This window comes from Eulemur rufifrons, chromosome 16 (assembly GCF_041146395.1).
Source record: "Eulemur rufifrons isolate Redbay chromosome 16, OSU_ERuf_1, whole genome shotgun sequence".
Taxonomy (NCBI): Eukaryota; Metazoa; Chordata; class Mammalia; order Primates; family Lemuridae; genus Eulemur; species Eulemur rufifrons.
The window spans coordinates 15,148,807-15,165,364 of NC_090998.1; the positions used below are offsets into that span (position 1 = coordinate 15,148,807).

Sequence of the window (16,558 nt, forward strand, 5' to 3'; positions counted from 1 at the left end):
AAGTAATAACTGGGAGGAATTATGAAAAGGAAAACTTGTGCTCAATAATGCCATTCTATAAATGTAAATAAAATGTATAGCAGGTGATTTCTCTACTGCCTCACTTAATAGTCTTACTGAAAGATGCATACCGTATAAGAAGTTAGTATAGATACATAGGTATAGGGTATAGATGCACACTATATAGATAATTTATAGATGATTATAAATGCTGTTTACTGATACTTCTCTAGAATTTGTACAAGAATGTAACTAGATCTGCTGCACTGGTTGTGCACTGCACAACTCCACTGGTTTTCATTCAAGTAGACCACAATGTGAATGATGCCTCCAGGAATACAGGTGGCCTGACTACAGCCCCCCTGTTTTCTATGAGATACATAGCATAGAAACTTAGAAGAAACCCCCTTTTCCCATAACAGAAATTTCTTGAAGTCCGATGCTTGTTTGTTTATATAAAAATTTCCTATCTGTGCACCTTCTGATAATGGGATTTATAAGAGTACTGATACATGCAGGCAGATATTTGTATGTTCTTGTTCTCACTGAAGGATTTTGCCGACTGCTACCAATTCATCTTTGTTTTTGAAGATTCATTATCAAATGTTTCGTGCCTGTTAATTCTATGTTTTGTAACATGGAGATTGCTCCCTCTCATTGCTCCTCACTCTCTTTTCTGTCTTTCTCTAAAGCTCATTGCCTACAAGCAAAAAAGACCTACATTCCTTCATAGAATAGGAAGTATTTATGCAAATTGCATAAGTTTCAGTTACCCTATTCCTCCAAAAATCTGAAAAGCATTTCTGTTTTCAAATCTTCCATACCCTGAGAGTTATGCATATATTAATAGTTCTTCCTTCTCCAGTTGACCACTATCCAAGGTATTTATGTGTTGTATTTTACAGCTATTACTGTAATAATGCCATATAAGAAACAATCACAAAATCTCAGTGGCCTACAACATTTATTATTTCCACTCGTAGGTCTGTGAGACTTCTGGGGCAGTTCGCTTTAGGCTCCAGGCAAGAGTCAGGTCTGCCCATGCGTCTCTTCATTCTGGGAGTAGCATCTTCACTGGGCATGTCCTTTTCTTGGCAGAGGGCAGAAAAAAGAGGGAAAATCAAACTACACAAGTGCATTGAAGCTTCTGATTGGACTTGAGTTCTCCCCAAGTTCATTGGCCAGAGCAAGTTGACAACAGTGGGGTGGAGAAATACATTCTACCCCAAAGGAAACTACTGCAACATTATATAGCAAAGAGCATGTTATGATTCTATTATATACAGGGAATGAAGAATAATCCAATGTGAATAATAAGTCTGTGTGATCAATAATTCAATTCACACCATGCACAGAAATCTCAAATCCATTCTCTGTCCTTTGCAGGAGTTGAAATTGATTGGACTGGATATTCCACACTTTGCTGCAGATCTTCCGCTGAATCGATGTAAAAACCGTTACACAAACATCCTACCATGTAAGATGGTCAATAGTGCTGATCCTACTCATGTCTCTTGAAGGTTGAAGGACTGTTAATGTAGATCAGTCAATTTCACCAATCTCTGCCCACACCCAGTTGTGGTCTGGACCTCTAGGCCATCCTGAGATTGCATTCATCTCACTCCTGTTTGATGTCGTTAGATCCTATTATACGGAGGAAGATTTAATTAGTATGCTTTTAAATGAATTGTATCTGAAGAGAAAAGGCTGATCATTTGGCCCTTTGAAGATCAAAGAGCCTTAGCCTAATTAGGAATCAGATAATTTGTGCTCTTATAAAATATTTCTAGTCAATTCATTGACACTGGAGGGAGGTAAATAGAAAGAAAGTGCAATGTATTGAAATGCCTTCTATAACTTCTGGCAAATTAGGTTATTGCTTAGCGTTTTGTGATAAAAAGCAACTTTTAAGGGGGAAAAAAGTAATATAAGGTACTTAAAGGACAATTAAAATGCATTCCAGTATAGATTTAACTTTCCTCTCTGCTACACTCCAGGTGAGCTGGGCAAGAATGGAAAAGTGGGAGGCTGAAAAAGCTCTAGAAAGAGAACTCTTTCCTTGATATGGTTTATTGATGAAATTAGGTAGTCTTATCACGATAACATTTCACATCTGTACACAGTTCAGAATTTAATTCCCTCATTCAATGTCCCCCTACCAAAAATCCCCCATGCATCTTCTCTTCTCTAGGTCTCCCAAAAGCAGTGAATTCTGTGGGTGTCCCCAGGCGAAATGGAAACCATGAATTCAGGCTACATGCTATAGCTTTCCATACACTCTCCCAGATATTTTAGTTCCTGTAAATATTCTGCACAACCCCCAGACACCCTGGAGACAGTTCTATCAAGGATAGGAGAGCTGGTGGGGAGAAAATAGTGGTTGTAATATATTTATGTACTTATTTAAACAAGAGATTGAGGAATGGCTAAAATATCAGGCTAAAATAAACTATTTACCTATTCTACCATTGACTGGTGTGACTTGATATTGGATAGAGATGGGCAAGATCATTTTTCCTTCCATCCTGATTTTTAATATTTCTTTTCTCTTTATTCTTTACAGATGACTTTAGCCGTGTAAGATTAGTCTCCATGAATGAAGAGGAAGGTGCGGACTACATCAATGCCAACTACATTCCTGTAAGCAGAAAAACAGGCATCCCAACGCTAGCCCAGCCAGTGGGACAGTCTCAGGGCTGTATGCGTGTGTCAAACAGTTGAAAAGGGAGCCTTTCCCCACCCAGCTCAAACTCTAAAGAGCAGTTTCCATTATTCCATTTCAGAATAAAGAAGGGAGGGAACCCATAGATTAGTAATGTTCCGATTTCTTTGTAAAGGACTACAAAATGGAAAAGGTAAAATGCTAAGGATCACCTTTCTTATGTTTAAATTTCAGTTTCAGCAAACAAACTCAAAGGGCTCCACCCGAGCACCTGTGCCTTTTAAATATCTATAAAGAGAGTGGTTGTTGTCATAAAAATGTGTGGATGTGATTTTTATAGCCTTCTGAGAACTATGCTTAAAATCACACAGACTTATGTAACCAGTTATTCTCATTGCCTCTTTGATGAACAAAGGAGAAAATGTTACATAGGTGTGTGACCCTTTGCCAGTTTTATCACCAGAAAATTCTGGGTTTTTTCCCATTGGTGTGGAACAGCATTTGGTGTTGACAGTGGCTGGTTAGGTGATAACTTTGTCACTTATTTTTCAGGGCTACAACTCACCCCAGGAGTACATTGCCACCCAGGGCCCGCTGCCTGAAACCAGGAATGACTTCTGGAAGATGGTCCTACAGCAAAAGTCTCACATTATTGTTATGCTCACTCAGTGTAACGAGAAAAGGAGGGTACGTGCCGAATGGGGCTGTTCCTACCTCGCCAAACTGCCTGGCCACTGCCACAGATAACGTGCTTGATGTGTAGCAGAGACTATTGTACTTACTTTATTTTCCATCTTCACAACAGTCCTTTGGAGGAAAGTCCCTTTGTGTTCCCTAAGTGAACACAGACTTCATTTCTTCCCTTGCCTGTTTGTTTTAGAAGATTGTGTTATCCTCACTCCAGGTGAAATGTGACCATTACTGGCCATTCACGGAGGAACCGATAGCTTACGGGGACATCACGGTAGAGATGATCTCAGAGGAAGAGCAGGACGACTGGGCCTGTAGACACTTCCGGATCAACTATGTAAGTCACCAAGCAGGACGACAGGTGCTGTCCTCACGCTGATACCTCTCCCACTGCCACCCAGCAAGTGCCAGGAGACCAACCCACCACTGTGTAAAATAATGAGCACTTTGGGCTTTGCAATGCTGCTTCCTTCAAGAGAAAAAAAATCTCCTTTCAGGGTAGTCATTTCCCATTTCCTCAAAGATGGTGTGGATGCCGTGGTCGGCCTGAAGGGCCTGACAAGATGCAATAACAAGTCTGCACTGGTCCCTCTCAGATTAGCCCAGGGTAATGGAAGACACAGTTATTCATTGCTTATCAGGAGTGACTGAGGAGGGAAGTATTCTCATTACTTATATTAACCACCTATGAGTATAATTAGGATATATAAAGCATAGCTACTTTTTTAAAAAATTTTAAATTTTTATTTTATTTTTTTAGAAACAGGGGTCTTACACTGTCACCCAGGCTGGAGTACAATGGCGCAATCATAGCTCACTGCAGCCTTGAACTCCTGGGCTCAAGCGATCCTCCCACCTCAGCCTCCAGAGTCGCTGGAACTATAGGCATGATCTGCCACACCTGACTGTGTTTTAAATTAAACACTTAAACCTTGATTTAGTAGTTTGGGTTTCATTTGGTTTATTTTTCCTTATTTTGCTCTGGTTTGGTTTTTCACTATTTGGAAGGTACTTCTAGGCCTTATTCATCATGGTTCCATATCTTTCCTGAAGTGCTATTGATTTCTGGTTGTTAGAATGTGAAAAAAAAAGTCCATTTTTCTCGCAAGGCCTGCTGCCTCTCAGAAGGCAAGTCTTTGAACACATGCGGAATGTTTCTGTGCCAGGCTTAGGTGCTAGTATCAACCAAAGTCACCCTGATGCCTTCTGACTATAGGATATAGGGGAGAGTTTTTACTAGTATTCTCTACTTTGAACATGCCCTATAAGGAGGACAAAATGTAATAGGAAAATCCTCATTGAGATATTCTTCCCTGCTTAGAAACAACTCTTCCTGCTAGTGTAGACCAGGAGATGGCAAACTGCAGCTTGTGGACCAAATTGACCCGCTGCCTGTTTTGTAAAACCTATGAGCTAAGATACTTTTTACATTTTTAAATGATTGAAAAAATTTTAAGTATTTAACATGAAACATTTTTTTTTTTTTTTTTTTTTTGAGACAGAGTCTCGCTCTGTTGCCCAGGCTAGAGTGAGTGCCGTGGCGTCAGTCTAGCTCACAGCAACCTCAAACTCCTGGGCTTAAGCGATCCTACTGCCTCAGCCTCCCGAGTAGCTGGGACTACAGGCATGAGCCACCATGCCCAGCTAATTTTTTTTTGTATATATATTTTTTAGTTGTCCATATAATTTCTTTCTATTTTTAGTAGAGACGGGGTCTCGCTCTTGCTCAGGCTGGTCTTGAACTCCTGACCTCGAGCGATCCACCCGCCTCGGCCTCCCAGAGTGCTAGGATTACAGGTGTGAGCCACCGCGCCCGGCCAACATGAAACATTATACATAAATTATGTGAAATTCAAATTTCAGTGTCCATAAATAACATTTTATTAGAACACATCCCACATTTGTTTGCATATTGTTCAGGACTGCTTTTGTGTTACATTAAGCCTGAGTTAGTGGCAACCAAAACTATATGACCCACAAAAACATAAAATGTTTATTATCTGAACCTGGTGCAGTGGCTCATGCCGATAATCCCTGAGAGGCCAAGGCGGAAGAATCGCTTGAGGCCAGGAGTTCAAGACCAACCCTGACAACATAGTGGGACCCCCATCTCTACAAAAATTTAAAAAGTTAGCCAGGTGTGGTGACACACACCTATAGTCCTAGCTACTTGGGTAGCTGAGGTGGGAGAATCACTTGGGCCCAGGAGTTCAAGACTGCAGTGAGCTATGGTGGCGCCACTGCACTCCAGCCTGGGTGAAGGAATGTGACTCTGTCTCTAAAACAAATAAATAAATAAACAAACAAACAAATTTACTACCTGGCCCTTTGTAGGAAAAGTTTACTGACCCTTAATATAGACAATGAAACAAAGATTGTCTATAACCATAGAACATAAGAACTCAGTGACTATCCAATCACTGATATTTACAAGAGATAAATCACTTTTTAACTACTGGTAGTTAACAATGGCTTTTGCTACAAAGAGAATTTAGGTAAATCCCAGGTATTCCTGTGCCAGACTGTGTTTCGAGCTGCTCCATTCCTTTGAAATGCATATTTTCTCCTCCTTGTTCCCCAAGCACGTTACTACTCAGAGTTTCAGCCCAAGCGTTGCCTCCTTTGCGGCTCCTTCCTAGGACTCAGAGACCATTAGCTCTTTTCTCCTTTGGAGCGGAATCTCACGTAGCCTGTGCTATCACAGCGCACTTCAGATGGTTACAATTCTCCCTCTTCATGTCTGCCTCCCCCTGTATACTGTGAGTTTTGGCAGCAAATATTTTATCTTTGTAGAATGAATAAATCAGTGAATAAACAAAATATTTCAAAAATAATAAAGCCCTTGTAAAGCACCAACAGACTTTCCATCAGAGAACATATTTGACAGTCTAAATGCCATTTGAACTCTGCTTGCTTTCTTGGCTATTTCAGTTAGAAAGCCAGTGCAAACTGCTAGACAAACAGAAAAAATCTTTCCCTGGGTTTGTATCTAGGAGAAAAAAAATATTGCAGAGCATAAAACAGGGTCTGTTCCCATCCATGCCTATTCCCTTGACAGGGAAGAGTCACATAGATTATTGTATGGTCAATACTATGCTTGTTGTCCTTGGTCTTAAATGATGACCTATCTTTCAGTGACAACCATGTGAAGGGCTGAAAAATGAGAGTAAAACATTGAATGATATGTTTGCTTGTAAGGCATTGACACAGTAGCTGCAAGCATCTGGTGCCACAGTGACCCCTTTTGGCCATAAGCATCCAGAATCTGAATTTTAAGCTCCTACAATGAAGAATAAATTGCCCAAAGAACATTGGGCTGTGCTAATGAATATATTTTTCTATTTGTTTCATTTTTTTGTTTATACCCTTCGTTATTCCTTTCACATTGCTATGTGAAAATTTTCCAAGTATAAAAATATAAAATTACTAAATAAGGAAAGATTTTCAGGGTAAGAGAAATTTGGAGCGGCTAAGTAAGATGAAAACCAGAAGAGTTTTCTCATTTAATAAGAAAGGAGGCCAGGGTGCAGTGGCACACACCTGTAATCCTAGCACTCTGGGAGGCCGAGGCAGGAGGATCGTTTGAGCTCAGGAGTTCAAGACCAACCTGAGCAAGAGCAAGATCCCATCTCTATTAAAAAACAGAAAATTAACTGGGCGTTGTGGCGCACACCTGTGGTCCCAGCCACTCGGGAGGCTGAGGCAGGAGGATGGCTTGAGCCTAGGAGTTTGAGGCTGCAGTGAGCTAGGCTGACACTACTGTACTCTACCCGGGGCAACAGAGCAAGACTCTGTCTCCTCAAAAAAAAAACATCACCATAGCACACAACTTGTCACCTTCTAGTGCTTGACACTAGGCACGAACTGAGTGAGTAGTAATCATGATATCTAACACATACCATCCTTCAGCAACATGATCACAATCTGTACAAGCTGCACAACAACCCTTGTTATAGGTACTGTTAGGCCACTTTTAGATATGAGAAAACTGAAGCTCAGTGAGTCGGGTCCCCGGGTATCAAAGCCCAAGACAGGGATTCATTCGCATATCAGTGATTTTTTTGAAAGTGTGTTCTTGGGTACAACTCATAAGGGAGCAAAGGAAGCAGAATAAGACAGGGAAGAAGCCCTGCACAGCTGTGGGTTCAGCTGAAGTCCGACTTCTGCTAGCTGCTGGCTGCCCTGAGAAGGAGACCACAGCCTCTTAGGTTTCCCAGCCAGGCAGCTCCCTGCCCTGGAGGGCAAGTATGAGGAGAAGGGTGCTGCTCTGCTGTCAGCACCCGGGAGAGGGGTGCCCCGGCTGGCAAAGGGGGTTTAAGTAGGGCACCAACAGCACCTTTTGCATGTTTAACTCATTGGCCCAAGCTGATGCAGCTTCGAAATGACAGAGCCAGGATGCAAACCCTGATCTGTTTAAGCTCTTGTCCTTCACTACACAGGCACAGATTGGCCTATCTATCCCACTATTTGAGGCTTTATACAATTAGTACTTTGTTTTTCAGGACCGCCTTTGCACCAGATACAGAGCTAAGAGCTGGATAGGGAAGTATACTGAGCAGGAGTGGAACACGGCTGTACCACTAACTTGTGATCGCCAGTGGAGACCTGGACCATCCTAACAGTGGGCTGTGAGATTAATGCTTCTTTGTGTCTTTTTTCCCTAAAGGCTGATGAAATGCAGGATGTGATGCATTTTAACTACACTGCATGGCCTGATCACGGTGTGCCCACAGCAAATGCTGCAGAAAGTATCCTGCAGTTTGTACACATGGTCCGACAGCAAGCCACCAAGAGCAAAGGCCCCATGATCATTCACTGCAGGTAACCTCTTCTAATGCATTTTCGGTTAAACCTTACGGGTGCTTTCTATAAAGGAAATAGCCTATCATTCCATAAACCCCTGCTCAATTTAATTGACAATTAAATGAATTATGATTTTTTAAATATCTGTGATTAATTGATCTCTTACTATGTACAGTATTTACTTATAATATGGCTATTTTATATCTACAGCCTATGAGATAGATATTATTATTCCCATTTGTAATGCAAAAATACAGAGGAGTAGAGAAGTTAAGAGATTCACACAAGTTCATGCAACTAGAACTGGGAGGAGTTAGTGTTCAAATTCAAGCACATTAATCTCCAAAGGCCAAGCCCTTAAGTACTTTGTGTGAGATTATCTTACTCCATCAAGGATCCTGAGTGGTTATAACATGAACAAATACAAGGTCAAATTATAAACAGCTGATCACGGCTTGAAATAATATAATAGACATAAAAGCAAGAAGAGGTAAAGAAAAAATAAAAATAGTCAACTTATTAAGATTAACATTTGCTATGGTTGATCTTCAGAATTGTCTCTAACTTTTTAGACTGCTGGAATGAAGGGGATATCTGATCCATTACATTACAAAAAATCAAGGTCCACACTAATTCTTTGCAGGAAGAGTCATCTTTAAATTTAATCTTTTCTTCCTACCAAGTGAACAAAGCTACATCAAAATCCATCTCTGTGATACAGTATTGCTGTAAAATTTTTATGCAACCTCAGAAAAGTAAAGAACATAAATATGCTCTGATTTCGTATCAGAAGCAGAAGTGGAATGAAGATATTAAGGGAAGCATTGGTAACCACACCAACCTGAGCAAATAGGTCTGTAATCCCAGCTCTAGCACCATGACCTTTGTGAATTAGAATGGCTACATGTGCATGTGTGTAAAGTATGTGTCTCCCTGAAAAGAAAAATGCTTCCTAAGCTACTAAGTTTCCATTGAGGAAGGATATCGTTGCTGTCGATCCAACTTAAGCATTTGCAGGTTAAAAACTGTGCTTTAGCAGATGAAATTGTCCTTTTTCAATTCTTTCCAAGCACAGAAAGTAAAGCTTGGGATCAAACTCGTGGATCCCTTTCAAGGCAGAGAGCAGGTGCAGTTCTGGCTATGACTTTACAGATACTCACCCGGTGGCAGATTGTTTTGTCTGAGAAATCCGGGGAGGCAGTGGTTGTCTAGCAGAAAAAGCAAATTGGGCTCTGAACTCAAGGTTTTCAGTGTTGGATTTTTCTAGCAAATTTTGCATACAAATTGGCTTCAACTTTCTCTTTCCCATAATTTCATCATAATTCAGAGATTAGAGCCATTTGGCTCTTTGGCCTACGGATGATTGGAAGAAAGGAAGAGCTGACCAACGTGTAGAACTAGGGACTGTGGTGGGTGGGTGGCCAGCCCTTGCCAATCCACTTCCACCTGTGCCCTGAGCGCTGGGATTTGGGGACTGGAGGAGACTGGGTACAAATATTTAATTTGATTTTAAGGCCACTATGTCAAAGATTCCTGGGGGATTGAAGCAGGCCCAGGACTCACTGGAAGGGCAGATGTGCCGTGAGGAAGGTCTGGGACCGTGAACTGAACTTGGGGTTGAAGGTACACAATGCTGTGGCCCAGAGCTAGAGTTAGAGCGTGGGCATCTCCACTAGACTTTTGAGCTGGCTGTGAGGACTTAACTCTGAGGCTATTCAAAAGATGAGGCATTGTTTATTTCATCAGCTCTCTGAGGGCGGGAACCAACTCATCAAGGTACTCAATATGGGATGGTTACTTTTCTCCGGAAGCAGAGAGCGCAGATAAAGCGCAGAAAAGGGTGTGGCCGAGGCAGTGCAAACCCCACATCTCAGGAAGGCAGCAGAGAGAGTCAGAAAGGTGACATTAGGAGAAACACCAACCACAACAGCATACTTAAAAATCAGTTAAGTGGAAAGTATTGTCAGGAGTTTGGTCTCTTTTTTCATAATTGTGCTAGCTATAGATTTTTAGAACTTGCCGATTACTTTTCAGCAGTGACAAAGCCCTGAATGATGTGCTCTCTGACCATTCTCTTGCAGCGCTGGAGTGGGACGGACGGGCACATTCATTGCCCTGGACAGACTCCTGCAGCACATCCGGGATCATGAGTTTGTTGACATCTTAGGGCTGGTGTCAGAAATGAGGTCCTACCGGATGTCTATGGTGCAGACAGAGGTAGGAGCATAATCAATATGTCTTTTTTAATCTGCCCTGGACTGAAAAACTTACCATTATTCAACCTCATGCTTCAAAACAATTGTCCCAAATTATTTTCCGTCTTCCTTTCCCAGTTTCTTATTGTACATGTTCAAACTGCTTTGAGGTATAAAAGAAATAGATGTTAGCCACTAGAAATCCATTCAGTGTATAATGATTACACTTTTATTGGCATTATATGCCTTTTAGTAATCCAGAGCACAGGGGTGGGTCCGTGATAGAATGAAATCTCTTGGAACAGACCGAGAGCTAGGGGCAGGTGACAGCCATGCTGGGTAAATGCCACCCATTGGAGACTACAGAACTGATGCAATTTCATTTATTTCATTTATATTTGAAATGTTGGATTTGATTCATTAAATTTGTCATTAGTTTGTCTTCCATGTGACTTCGTTTCAAAACAATTTTTAAAAATTGTTTTTAGATTTTTATTTCCTTAGAGATGGGGGGTGGGCCTCAAACCCTGGGCTCAAGCAATCCTCCTGCCTCAGCCTCGGGAGTAGTTGGGACTACAGGCGTGCACCACCGTGCCCGGCCCAATTCACTTTTGATGATGATCATGGGTTGGATTTGTCCCTTTTATGATTTTAAAGATTCCCAGTCCCCAAACGACCCACATTGCCAGTTCCTTTCATCTAAATGGATGGATTTATTATTGTAAGAACATGGGAGCATCCCCAGAAATATCTAGCAGAGTCATATGCTCCCTCTTCCTCTTCTTGCCCTGAAGCCGCTTTCCCCTGAAGCCTCAGGGTGTGTTCAGTCTGAAGTGACAGCCCAAGGACACGCTGGCAGACAGCATGGCACACCTCAGAGTACCTGTGGGTGTGCATCTATGTGGGCGCAAAAAAACCCATGTACAAACCCATGTGAGCCTCGTCACCCAGCCAGATTTGCGACTTCTTGGCTTCAGGTGTACAGAAATCCTTTTTCTCGAGGAGTGCATGTCGGAGGAACACTTGTGGAATAGAACACACCTGGCCTGACCTCTACTGAGGGATTTAAAAAATGCCGGGGTCTTCCTCATGCATTTCCTACCCAGCACCACTAGATGGCAGAATAACCCCAAGGCCTCGAGTCATGGCTGCTGTCTCGTCTGCTCTTCAGAGTTTTTCTCTTCTCCCACCCTTTTTACTTTTCTTTCCTCCTCCCCATTCCCGTCTGACCAAGGCCGGGCACAGCCGGTCCAATGCATTTATTTCTGAGCTATAGCAGAATCATACCACTTTGGAAAGAGTAACCATTCAGGTTCAGATGTCTCACTGATAATTAGGAAGCAAGTCATTTCTTTCTTTCCTCATTTCCCTGAGCTCACTCGCAATCCTGCTGCCTCCTAATTTACCGTTGTGGGAACATGACCGTCTCCTTGTTATCCTAAATTTAAAATGTCTGGTTTCCCAGAGATGCCCACTACCTAATGCTTAAACGGTGCTTTATTAATCAATTCATATTTTTGGTTTTTACTTCCATAAATTCACAACCCATCATGTGACCAAATCCTCCCTGTTATGTGTATGAATCTCCAAGCTACAAAGGGCCACACCTTATTTTAAGTGTTTCGGATTTGATGAATTGTCTGTCCCTTTCACTTAATTTATACCTTTTAAAACTTCACAGACTTTAACTATGGCCTGTTTCATTTTCACTTTTCCCAACTACAGAGTCTTAATCTCTTTCCCAGGCAGATCCTTACACAAAACTAGAGCAGCCACCATGTGGTTTTCTGCAAAGCCAAGAAAATGTTTTGTTCTCTCTCTAACTTTCTTACCCTAAGTTTTGGTTTTTTGACTTGTTCATGGAGGCATTTTAGGTTGACATCTCCATGGACACAGTCTTTTTAAAGTACGATACCCCTGCCCTGAACTCTCGAGGGGAGTTAGTTCAAAGGCAGCAAAGAGGTCCCCTAGGTTACTTATTCCCGGCTGTTCTAGTTTGACCCTCGAGTTCCGCGCAATTGTGATGGATGCTTTCCAGCTCCAGTTATTTATTTGTGTCTGTTTTGTTAGTCATATCTAGAACATCTTGTTCACTTACCTTTGTTTTTCCTTGTTCCTCTGCTTTCCGTGGTTTAACCTGTACTGAAAATTTCCCTAACATTCTCTTGAAGCCCATTCACATGCAAATCCTGCTGCCTTCTAAGATGCTAAAGTTAATAAGCAAAGAACAAAGTTAAAAAAAATGATTCTTTTCACATTTATCATCCTAGAGTACCCCTGTGACACTAATGGTGTTCAAGAAGGGAGGATGATCCTCCAATTGAGTTCTGTCTTTATGTATATAATCAACCCATGAATTATATACCACATTTCCTCCCATCGCTCATATTTAATTTTCTAATTTTCTCTACATGGCCTTGATTTCATCTCTGTACTCCACCCTAAAAAATAGCAGAAGTAGCTGATTAAATCAGTGATGTCTTCAGGTGCAGATTTTAGAGTCCTGGCAACATGCTGCCTGGACTGCATGGGGACCTGTCCTCCTCCTCCTTTCTCACCTGGCCGGACACACTGCATGGGCCTCTCCACACAAGTGGAGGGGTAGTTAGGGAAAGTGCCAGATCCTGAGAGAAGGCCTGGATCTCAGCTTTGCCACTGCACGGATCATGACGCCTCTCAGAGTTCCCATTTCTCATCTGTAATATGTGAACTTCAACTTTCACACACTGTTGTAAGTTAGACATTATATGAAACAATATAATCTAGATAAGTGCTTTGAAACTGTCACGTGCTGCAGTTCAGTTTCGTTCATCTCTGTTGTGCTCTCTTCTATTTTTATAAAGTATTTTGTTTGGTTTTCCTCTAATAGCCTTTCCCTGGAGATCAACTGGGGCTTTGCTTTGAGCAGCCTGTCCTCCCGATGGGCAGCTTAGATTTCTCAGGGACTCTCAGGGATGTAAATAGTCTTTTATTTACTTTTCCTGCAGTCCTTTTTTCTTTTCTTTTCTTTGCTGTTTTTGTTTGTTTGTTTGTTTGTTTACACAAAGTTTGGCCACTGAGTAGAGTGGATTGAAATTCCAGGCAGGGTCCAGCCCTACCTATTCCCAGTGTTGACTTAACACCAGAAACAACAGATTGACATGTGGTGACCAGAAAGGGTTACTGCTGCAACACCATCACAGCAAAAGGGAGTGTGTTTTCTCCAAAGCTGGTTGAAAAATACAGGTTGGAAGTACCATTTTATTTTTTGTATAAAGTTGTTATATAAGAAGTTTCTTAAAATCCTGTGGATATCTTCACTGGATCTTATTTAAAGGTTATTTCTGATGGTATTACTTATAGAGAAACTCTGGGAAATAAAAAGAAGAAAGACCATGAAATTACCTTTATTTCATGGCACAAAGACATATTTTGGTGATGTCATCTTGGCTTTCATTCAAGTATAACTTTTACATAATTATGCTCATTTGCTCTATGTGTGTGTGTGTGTGTGTGTGTATATATACATGTGTGTATTATTTTACACCCTAATTTTCCACTTACCATTTCACTATGTACCCTGTATGTTATCACAAATTGCCTAAAATTCAATAAAGCTAATTTTAAAGACTTGACTAATGTTTCATTATAGATATACCATTTCTTACTTAAACCACTCTCCTTTTTAATAGAATGTTAAATTAGATTCCTTTCTACTTGTTACTATTATCTGTGTCCACTTCATTTATTAGCACTTTATAAATTCTGCCTCCACCAATGATAGCTGAAAATGACTGCTTTAACAAACTCAAGTCATCACTGAATGTTATTTTTTTCCCTTTAGCTTTATTCACTTTGTAGATAAAAAATATTGTTTTAATTTATGTTTTTTGTTGCTTGGCCACTTTTGCATGTTTTAAGATTTCCTCAGTTTACTTCAAAAATTATTTAATAAGCATAAACTAAATGCTAGGCATGAGGAATAAAAAGGCACAGTCCCTGCCTTCCAGGGATATTTGGTCTAGCGGTTGGTGTACTTTACTTATTTGTCTATTTGAATGTTACTGACTTGGATGGCTTTCTAACTAAAGACATCAACATTTTGTTATGATTCTAGAAAATATTTTTCTCTCCCAGTTTCTGATTTGCCCTTCATTTCATTCTTTTTATCTTTTTTTACAGACAGTTGTTTGTATTTTTTATTTATGATTTGTTTCATGGCTGTTAATTTTAGAAATTCCTCAAGTAATCAGAGAGGAATTAACCTATAGTTTCCTCTATATTTTTTAATGGCTTAATTTGTTAAACTTCCTGGAATTTAGCTCTGTGTATGAGGAGGTGATACACTATCTTTTTCAAAATAGCCCCATGATTTGATTGAATATTTATTGCTTTTAGTATTAAGTCATATGATATAATGCACAGCATGGTGAATATACTTAATACTACTGTATTATAGACTTGAAATTTGCTAAGAGTAGATCTTAAGTGTTCTTACCACACAAAAAAATATGGTAACTGAATGAGGTGATAGATGTGTTAATTAGCTTGATTGTGATAATCCTTTCATAATGTATATGTATACCAAATCATCACATCATATACCTTAAATATATACAGTTGTTATGATATCTAAATAAAGCTAGGAAGAAACATTCCACTGTAAAAAAAAAAGTAATAATGTTCTAAGCTCTATTATTAATCAAAATACTTTTACAGTTGATTTTCTTGGGTTTTCTAGTTATAAAATTATGTCTCTCTAAATAATGAGAATGATTTCCATTTACACAAGATGTTTATTATTAAAACTGTCATAGTATTAAAATATTACATCTTGGCACATATCTGCACATAAATATCTTGCTCTGAAATATATTTGTGTCTTTTGCACCAGGAGCAGTACATTTTTATCCATCAGTGTGTGCAACTGATGTGGATGAAGAAGAAGCAGCAGTTCTGCATCAGTGATGTCATATATGAGAATGTCACCAAGTCCTAGTTCAGAATCTGGAACAGTAAGTAGAGAAGAGCTCATGATCGGTGCTCTGTCTTAGAACAATAGGAGGAGACATGATGGGATAGGACAGGTGGCAGAAATAGCCATTTGCGTTGACTCTCATTTCACATGCGTACTTCTGCCCAACTCCTGGCCCCACAGGAGTGGTCACAGGGAAAACAAATACCACAGCAGATCTTTGAGCTTCAGTGCACATTCGTTGTTGGTAGCAACAATCAGGAGCTTCTGCAACTCATGATGATTTGACCTCCATTCCCTCCACCCAGAACCTTAAATTATCCTGCTATTAGATCTCTGCTTGCAATATCAGAATACTACCTTCCAAGTCTATCTATGTAGATATTTTGTGCAAATATTTTATGGACTACATGGGGTTACAAAGAAGACATCAGGTGGAGTGGACACCCCAAAAAGAAAAACAATAGAGTCTCAGGATTGCAAAGTCTAAAAATGCCTTGATCTCACTCATTATATGAGCACTAACTTCAGAGCTTCAAGAAAACATTAGTAATATAATCAATGCCTTGTGCTCAAATTTTGACTAGGAGATCAGATTGTGGAGGTGTAGAGTAGTCTTGACTGAGGTAATAAGTAATCTGTCCATGTAGCTCAGTGTAGAATGTCTGAATCTACCGGGGAGGGGGAAGGGGAGCCATGGACAAGGTGAGGAGAGGACAGTGGTGCATTATGGGAGAAAGATGGAAGTCTGGGAAGCATCTGGCCAGTGGGTAGCAGGATGGGATTAGCATTGCACCTCTACCTCCATCAAGAAAGAGAGATGGAGAGTACAAGGGGGCAGGGAGGATAAAGAATAAGGAAAGACAGAAAAAGACAAATTTACAGAGAGGGAAAGATATTCAGACCCATAGAAAAGAGGAGTCACACCGAGAACGATGCACAGATAAACCCACACCCACATGGGATGAGGCAGCGGGTATCTGAGAGCCACGGTAGGGCAGGAGGAGGTTGCCAATGTCCCAGGCTGCTTACTGTCTTTCTCTTTCCCATTCACAGGTGAGGACAGGATGTGCACCCATCCTCCCTTGCTTCCAGATTTTTGGAGGAAGGGGGGCCTGCTAGTCATTTTGCTAAAAAGAGCCCTTCCTTTGTAGTATGTGGCCAAGGAGATAATTTATCTCACAGAAGCACTGGGAAGACTTAGCCTTAAAGAGCCTACAGTGTCTTTTGGACTCTTTCACTTCGGGACATTTC

At 40.7% G+C, this 16,558-nt stretch overlaps 1 protein-coding gene across 1 annotated transcript in view; it reads left to right on the forward strand.

Annotated features, from left to right (window-relative positions):
• The window catches only part of PTPRO (protein tyrosine phosphatase receptor type O), a 265,264-nt gene extending 249,936 nt beyond the window's left edge, over window positions 1–15,328 (forward strand). Inside the window, 7 exon segments of the mRNA XM_069491204.1 lie at window positions 1,387–1,477; window positions 2,564–2,640; window positions 3,215–3,349; window positions 3,567–3,689; window positions 8,019–8,173; window positions 10,237–10,372; window positions 15,224–15,328. Of these exon segments, the coding sequence (XP_069347305.1) occupies window positions 1,387–1,477; window positions 2,564–2,640; window positions 3,215–3,349; window positions 3,567–3,689; window positions 8,019–8,173; window positions 10,237–10,372; window positions 15,224–15,328 (822 nt within the window).
• Window positions 15,329–16,558: the final 1,230 nt, after the last annotated feature.